Source organism: Somniosus microcephalus, unplaced genomic scaffold (assembly GCF_052327205.1).
Source record: "Somniosus microcephalus isolate GS21.2 unplaced genomic scaffold, FLI_Smic_1.0 unresolved_chr7, whole genome shotgun sequence".
NCBI classification, from domain to species: Eukaryota; Metazoa; Chordata; class Chondrichthyes; order Squaliformes; family Somniosidae; genus Somniosus; species Somniosus microcephalus.
Window position 1 is genome coordinate 9,067,531 of NW_028225185.1, and position 8,716 is coordinate 9,076,246.

At 45.9% G+C, this 8,716-nt stretch overlaps 1 protein-coding gene across 1 annotated transcript; it reads left to right on the forward strand.

Moving 5' to 3' along the window:
• The first annotated feature begins 2,220 nt into the window (after positions 1-2,220).
• LOC147086460 (immunoglobulin lambda-1 light chain-like) lies at positions 2,221-6,592 on the forward strand. Its single transcript, XM_085978563.1, has 3 exons — positions 2,221-2,345; positions 2,498-2,851; positions 5,943-6,592. The coding sequence occupies exons 1-3, from the start codon at positions 2,297-2,299 to the stop codon at positions 6,269-6,271; spliced, it is 732 nt and encodes a 243-aa protein (XP_085834689.1). The 5' UTR covers positions 2,221-2,296; the 3' UTR covers positions 6,272-6,592.
• Positions 6,593-8,716: the final 2,124 nt, after the last annotated feature.

Here is an 8,716-nt window from a genome sequence, read left to right on the forward strand (position 1 = left end):
TATTCTACCAATTACATCCTCAAATACTCCATTAGGTTTGTCAAACACGATTTCCCTTTCTAAATCCATGTTGACTTTGTCTAATCCCGTTGATATTTTCTAAGTGTCCAGATATCACATCCTTTATAATAGACTCTGGCATTTCCCCTACTACTGATGTTAGGCAAACTAGTCTTTAGTTCCCTATTTTCTCTCTCTCTCCTTTTTTAAATAATGCGGTTACATTTGCCACCCTCCAATCTGCAGGAACTGTCCAATAATCTACAGAATTTTGGAAGATGACAACCAATGCATCCACTATTTCCATGGATACTTCTTTTACTACTCTGGGATGCAGATTATCAGGCCCTGGGGATTTATCGGCTTGCAGTCCCATTAATTTTTCCACTATTTTTTTTACTAATACTAATTTGTTTTAATTCCTCCTTCTCACAAGACCCTTGGTTCCCTAGCATTTCTGGAAAGTTATTTGTGTCCTCTTCCGTGTAGACAGAACCAAAGTATTTGTTTAATTGTTCAGACATTTCCTTGTTCCCCATTATAAATTCGCCCGTTTCTGACTGTAAGGGACCTACATTTGTCTTCACTAATCTTTTTCCTTTTTAAATACTTGCAGAAGCTGTTACAGTCCTCTTTTATGTACCTTGCAAGTTTACTCTCATACTCTATTTTTCGCCTGTCAATCAATCTCTTGGTCCTTTGCTGCTGAATTCTAAAGTGCTCCCAATCCTCAGGGTGTTACTTTTTCTGGCAACTTTTTATGAATTCGCTTTGGATCTAATACTATCCATAATTTCTTTTGATAGCCATGGTTGAGCCGCTTTTCCTTTTGTGTTTTTGCGCCAGAAAGGAAAGTATAACTGTTGCAATTCATGCATTCGTACCTAATGTGGAACTACAGTTCCCAAGGTGCAGTGCGCGGTGTGGCCAGTGCTCTGCAATGATTGGTTCTCCAGTCAGCCGTGTCGGTGTCAGCAGTGACAAAGCTCTTGGTCCCTGTGCAAGGTTGAGAGAACAGCTCCAGTCACAGCACCAAAGCACATTTAATAATTCTAACAGAACGGAGGAATCAGTGATCAGTTCAAACGCAGAAACAGAACCAAGCACCTGGGCTTCACCGAAAAGCCCCTTGTCCAGGTGAGAACCAATCCCTGCCCGAATTCAGTGCCAGGTACTCCAGGGGGCGAGAATCCCTCCGGCCGCTCTGTGTGTTTTTCTAAGGAACAGGGGAGTACCTAACTTCACAGTTACACAATTGAGATATTTATTAAACAAAAAATATTATTCCATTCACGCTAATATTTCGATCCAACCCAATTATTAACAATTTGATGCATTTTTCTTTCGCCCTCAAGTAACTGACACCAACCAGTTTCAAACTGACTTTTAAAAACATGAACCCAGACTCAGTGTGAGGAGTTAGGGATTGACTCCAAACAGGGGAAGTGTTCAACATCACAGAGCCCCAGAAACAACTGACCCCGCCGCTTAATAATTCAACTGGAACAGGGTTTAAAACGGGAGCTGCGCGCATTAATCGGACCGGCAGCAAATTAAAGGCAAGGTGTCATTTTATTAATATTGTGCCGAGTTTTATTTGCCCTCCTGAGTTTTAAAGGGAATGACTCAGACTATAATAGAACAACTTCTCTTTAATCCGGGGCAGGGTGTAAAATGCCGCTTTCTTCCCCTCTTTCTCATTCATCTGATTCGTTCTTTAATCCGCCTCAGGAATATTCTCATCAGAAATGTATTTACAGACTGAAGCCCAAATCATAGTTATCAATTCTAACACCAATTTTAAAGGATTGACAAATCCAGGGTTGTCTTGCTGCTGATTTAGAGAAGCGAACGTCAGTCTATTATGAAATCTGTATTTTAGGGGGAAAAGATTATTTTAAAATCTGATGCAATATATCAGAGAGTAACAGCGCGTTATCAGAATGATTCCGGCCGAAGTGCATCAGCTGATCCGTATCTCTACAATCCGCCCCTCATTTTTCTGGGGTAGAACACAGACTACATATATTGATTTAGCGCAAAATCTTCGAAATCTTGGAAATTAAGAGTTTAATAATTTAATCAGACAGAAATAGATTTAAAAAATACCCGAAATAAAAATTCTGCCTCCTTCCTTTTCCTGGCCCCTCCCACCCATTTGCATACCGGGTAATAAATACACCCGGTGTCTCGGGTTTGCAGACACTGGAACCAGACCGGGTCCCGGAGTTTACAGGAACAGCGCACGGTTCAGTCGGAAATTTGAGCGGCGGCTGTTGGCGCTTCTCCGGAGGAAATGGCTCCAGCGATGCATCTCCTGTGGGCTCTGCTGATCCATTTAACAGGTGAGAGACGGATGGTTTTAGTCACGGGTTTATCCGCAACTAAATCGGTTCAAAAACGAGAATCGCGTGGTTTTATTTCCGTGTTTATTGAAGCATTAACGTCCTATTTGCTCCACGTCTCTGAATGGGTTGATTTTTTTCTTTTATTGAAGGTGTCCTGGCGGCTCCCGTCCTCAATCAGTCTCCAATATCCGATCCTGTCTCCGCGGGTCAGACCGTCCGGTTACAGTGTGCGATGCAGAACGGGGCTGTGGGCAGCAAGCATGCGTTCTGGTACCGGCAGCGACCCGGGGAAACTCCGGTGTGGGTCATAACCCATTATTCCGGTGGCAGCATCTACCGAGGCACCGGCTTCACGGACCGATTTCAACCTTCCAGAGACGCCTCCAGTAACAGTTTCATTCTGACCATCGGAACCCTGGTGCCCGGTGACTCCGCCGTCTATTACTGTGCTACGTGGGACTCGGGAATCATCTTCGGAGCGGGGACCGTCCTGAGTATAAAGAGTAAGTGACTCTCTCATTCTGTAATTCACATTGTTTCAATTATTATTAATTTACAGTCGCTTTCATTCCCGGGCGCCAGAGAAATCTCCATTCAGTGAATTTTGATGTTGGATCTATTTATACCCAAAACATGTTAAACTGGTCAGAATTGGAATTGTTGAAGCGCCTCGGGGAATAATACTGCGCTGAAATGAAGTTTGACACCATTTCCTGCTCCCATTCAATAGGGGAGATGAGGAGAAGTGTTCTTTTTACGCAGCGAGTTGTTGTGATCTGGAACGCGCTGCCTGAAAGGGCGGTGGAAGCAGATTCAATAGTAACTTTCAAAAGGGAATTGGAGAAATACTTAAAAAGAATAATGCAGGGTTTTGGGGAAAGGACAGGGGAGTGGGAATAATTGGAGAGCTCTATTCAAAGAGCCGGCACAAGCACGATGGGCTGCATGTCCTCATAGGAGAACTGATTGATAAAATAGTGACAGAGGGACAAGAGGAGGCCATTCAGCCTCTCGAGCCTGTGTGAAAAAGAGCTTCCCTCCTGAACGGCCCGGCTCTATTTTTAAGTTGATCTCCCCTTGTTCTTGATTCACCGACCGGAGTAAATCGTTTCTCTGTGTTTACCTGATCGAATCCCTTTTCACATTTTAAACACCCCGGCCTCGTAATTTAACCCTCGAAGCGCCGGTATCATTCGGGTGCTGCAAGAGACAGAGAGAGAGAGAGAGAGAGAGAGAAAGCTGTGAGCTACACTGTGAGGTTCTGACAGTGGACACTGAATATGTCCCTATGTTACACTGAGACTTGAACAGGAGACTATTGCAGGGCTGTGGGGAAAGAGCAGGGGAGTGGGATTGATTGGAGAGCTCTTTCAAACAGCCGGCACTGGCACAATGGGCCGAATGGCCTCCTTCTGTGCTGTGTCATTCTATGCCATGCATTTCTTATTTCTTAGTGTGTGTAGAATTATATCTATTGTCCAGAGTGGGCACCGCCCGATTTTAAAAAGATTGCCCGGAGCCGGCGGGAGAGCCCTCGGGGAATCCCAATCCATTTACATTAATTTGCAACTTTCAATGTTGCTGCTGGTTTTATTCCTGTGGCGTATTGTCCCCCCTGACCGCAGCCGTCGGGTGTCTGGCTCTGGGCTGGGAGAGAGAGAGGACCCTCCCGAGACCCGCTGTCCCAGCACACAACAGCTTGGATCGACTCCCTGTCGCCAGCAACACCGGGACTAGTCGGGATTGTATTAATTTGCCGGGACGGGTTTTATTCGGAATTTCCTGCTCCGATATTTAATCTGTCTGAGCTCATTATTTGCAATCTCCCCGCTGTTTATAGAGCAGAACCGGCGCTTTACCATGGAGCGGCGCAGTGACAATTACTGACCAGCCCCGTGTGTGTGAGTGAGACTGGGTGATGCTTGTTGAAGGGAACTTTCTCTCCATCTCATTCTCTCTCTGCTGACCCTCTCCCCTCCCCCAGGCTGTGTCTGATGTCTCTCCCTGTCCAGTGTCTCCCCGGGGATAGCGCCGATTCTCCTGGGTTGATCTGTCGGGTGCCACTGCCGCCCAGTGTTGAACGGATCGCTCCGGGACCAGCGAGCCTGAGCTGATCCCGAGAGAGAAATCAGTTCACCCGCGCGGGGAGGAAACATACTTGTCTGTGTAGCGAGAAGCTTTACAATCCTTGATCACCCTTTCGCTAGAAATATCAAACAGTGAAAATCCTTCATCAAACCGGGGAAAGAGAAGGCTGAGGGGTGACCGAATAGAGGTCTTTAAAATGATGAAAGGTTTTGATAGATTAGACACAGAGAGAGTGTTTCCACTTGTGGGGAAGAGCAAAACTAGAGACCATCAATATAAGATAGTCACCAAGAATTCCAATAGGGAGTTCAGGAGAAACCTCTTTACCCAGAGAGTGGTGAGAATGTGGAACTCGCTACCACAGGGAGTGGTTGAGGTGATTAGTATCGATGCATTTAAGGGGAGGCTAGATAAGCATATGAGGGAGAAGGGAATAGAGGGTTATGCTGATAGAGTTAGATGAGGAAGGATTGGAAGAGTCTCGAGTGGATCATAAACACCGGCATGGACTGGTTGGGCCGAATGGCCTGTTTCTGTGACGTATATTCTGTGTAATTCTGTGTAAACTATTTACAATATTGTTCGGCAGAGTCACTACATTAATTCCCAGCCCGTGTACAATGTCCTCTCTTTATTCAGTGAGCTCTTCAATACCCGGTAACAGACCCAGCTCAATTATCATCGCCGCAACATTTAAAGCCGATCAGTTTCTACCACGCAATTCTAAAAAAATATGAATCGTAATAAAACCTCCCGAATCTTATCAAATGATACAGCACAGAAGGGCGCCATTCGGCCCATCGTGCCCGTGGCGGCTCTTTGAAAGGGCTGCATCAGTTTGAGATATCAGAACATATGTGGACTCTCGGTGAAAAGCGGGTCACAGCTCCGTGAATTCACCTCTTTAAAGTTAACACTGACCGCATTTTAAGACAATCAAACGCTTTATTATATTCAAATAAAAAGGGAAAAAACTGCAATTATAGGAAATTCAATAAAAACAGAAAATGCTGGGAATACACGGCCGGTCGGTCAGTGTGTGTAACGGGAACAGACAGGTTAGTGCGGTTCCGGGGGTGTAACCTGCACCTGAACTGGTCAGTTACTGATCTTTCCGCCTCTCACATGCTGACTGTCCCGGCCTGTATTTCCAGCATTTTCTATTGTTATTTTACAAGTTAGAAAGAAAGAAGGAAAGAAACAAAGAAGGAAAGAAAGAAAGAAAAAAAAATTTGCTTTTAAAAATCCCCTTTCACGACCTCAGGATTTCCCAAAGCGCTTTACAGCCAATGAATTTTTTTGAACCAAGTCACAGTTATACTGAAGGCAAAAGTATTGGCAGAGGAGCAGAGATCTAAGAATTTATTGGATCTCCTGCATTAATCAGTAATTTATTTTAAAGTGAATGTTGTTCGGGTGTTCTTTGGTGTCTTTGATTTCAAATCAGAGCGTCCCACTGCTGACGGATTCCATAAACGAATGAATTTTCTCTCCCCCCACACACAGGCAGCGAGGATCGAAGCCCCTCGGTTCTTCTCCTCCCTCCCTCCTCGGAAGAAACCGGCTCGGGATCGGCCACTCTGTCCTGCCTGGTGAGTCGCTTTAAGCCGGGCTTGGTGCGGCTCCGCTGGAGCGTGAATGGCCAAGAGACAGACAGCGGGGTGACGACAGGCGCCGTGTCCCCGGACAGCGATCAAACCTACAGCCTGAGCAGTTACCTGAGAGTCCCCGCCGCCGCCTGGAACAAGGGCTCCAGCTATTCCTGCAGCGTCAGCCACGGCTCCCTGAGCTCGCCTCTTCTCAAGACCATCAGCGCCTCCTCGTGTTCCGACTGAGGCGGTGCCATTTGGCAGTGGAGTTTGATTTTTGCTCGTGTTTAATGTAATGAAACAGATCATCCAATGTGTGCAATCCACCTTTTTTGCAATGTAATCGCTGTAGCAATTTCAGTTTTTTGGCAAAATCCGAATGTTTAATAATATCAGAGGAGAACGAAATGATTGTGAGATGGAAATTTCTGTACAACTGTCCCCAATGTCTTGTGTGTAAGCTTTCGCTGTGTGTAGAATGGGACAGATTTCCCTTTAGTCTGTGACCATATTGTGATTGGGAACTTGTGTAACACCGCTCGTAATAAACATGAAATGCTGCCACGAGCTTAAATTGATCCGTCTTTACTCAGCACTCAAAGGGACATTGAGTGGATTACATAGAATGTACAGCACAAACAGGCCATTGATCCCAACTGCTCCCTGCCGGTGTTTATACATCGCTCGAACCTCCTCCCACCGTTCCTCATCTAACCCCATCAGCATAACCCTTCTCCCTCATGTGTTTATCCAGCTTCCCCTTAAACGCATCTATACTATTCGCCTCAACCACTCCCTGTGGTAGCGAGTTCCACATTCTCACCACTCTCTGGGTAAAGAAGTTTTTCCTGAATTCCCACTGGATTTATTAGTGACTATCTTATATTTATGGCCCCTAGATCTGGGTCTTCCCCACAAGTGAAACAGCTTCTCTTTGTCTACCCCATCAAACCCTTTCATAATTTTAAGACCTCTATCAGGTCACCCATCAGCCTTCTGCTTTCTCAAGAAAAGAGCTCCAGCCTGTTCAATCTTTCCTGATAGGTATCACCTCTCAGGTGTGTTTCATCCTCGTAAATCTTTTATTGTACCTTCTCTAATGTCAGATTAGGGGGGCACAGAGAGCTATGGTTAGATAGAGATAGAAGGGGGTTACAGGGATTGGGAATGGCTTAGGCATGAACGGATTTGAAGAAGGGGATGACAATTTTAAATTGGGGACCTTGGGGATTGAGGAATCCCTGCAGTTCAGCAAGACCGTGGATGTTGAGTGATTGGGAATTGTGGGGGATGGGATACGGGCAGAAGAGATTTCGATGAGCTCAAGATTACCAAGAGTCTTAGGTACAGGTGTCCTGAGCATTGGACAAGTCACGTTAGCATGTAACAAAGGCTTGGATGAGGGTTTAACGGCAGGTGGACTGAGGTAGCGGGGAAGGCAGGAAAGGTTAGCGAGTTCAAAGTAGGCGGCCTTTGACATGGACATGTCATGGGCCGGGAAACTCAGATATGGGTGGAATAGGGCCCTGAGATTGCGAACAGTCTGGGTCGATTGAGACCGGGAAGGGGGTGGAGTCAATGGGCGAGGGTGGCGGGTCTGTGGCGAGAGAGTGCTCTTCCCGGGAAAAGATTCCCTAGTATAAAGTTCCAAAACTCTACATGGAGACCACCTTCAGGTACAGGTGACCAGCTCTGTCACCTCGCTTTCAGATGTTGTCAGCTTCAGCCAGATGTGATCTGGAGCCAGCAGAGAGGGGTCATCCTGGCATGTCCCAGCTACAAATGGTTTGGCGCTATTTTAATTAATTCTGGGGTAGAGCTCAGTGTAGGCGTCACTAATCGGTACCCCTCCCACCTCACCCCTTCCGCCGGTACATGTACAGTTACGGTCAGTGCAATAATCTGCATGACAGAGGGTAACAGTGCTTCATAAGTGACTGCCTCAGAATCAACACAACCCATAGTTCAGGCCCCTGCACCTTATTTTCCCAGATAGGATCTTGGGAACAGGAGGAGGCCATTCAGCCCCTCGAGCCTGTTCTGCCAATCAATTAGTTCGTGGCTGATTTCAATCTTAACTCCATTTGCACGGCTTGGTTCTGTAACCCTTAATAACCTTACCCAACAAAAATCTACCAATCTCAGAGCCTAAATTTTCAATTGACCCCCAGGTCAACAGCGTGTTTGGGGGTGAGAGTAGCAGGTTTCCACTACCCTTTGTGTGTAAAAGTGCTTCCTGACATCACCTCTGAATGGCCTGGCTCTAATTTTAAGGTGATGCCTCCTTGTTCTCTACTCCCCAATCAGATGAAATAATTTCGCTCCATCTACCCTATCTAATCCTTTAATCATCTTAAACACCTCAATTAGATCGCCCTTTAATCTTTTATACTCAAGGGGATTCTTCCTCATCTGTGCAATTCTTACCCTTTTTGTCCACAGTAGCGTTTGGCTGGTTCTCTTTTGCCGCTAAGTGCATATGCTTCCATATGCTCAACAGTGAGTGATTTTACTCCAATCTCTCCAAATTTCTCCTGTCTTTAATGGTAATTCCATCTCCTGACGGTTTGTGATTCTACTCTGCAGCTGACCTAGGGCTGGGATGTCTCCCACCTGTTATGGGGCGCTCTATACTCAAAAGTTAGCCAGACTACAAATCAGTTTCCATCTCACAGTAACGTGTAATACTAA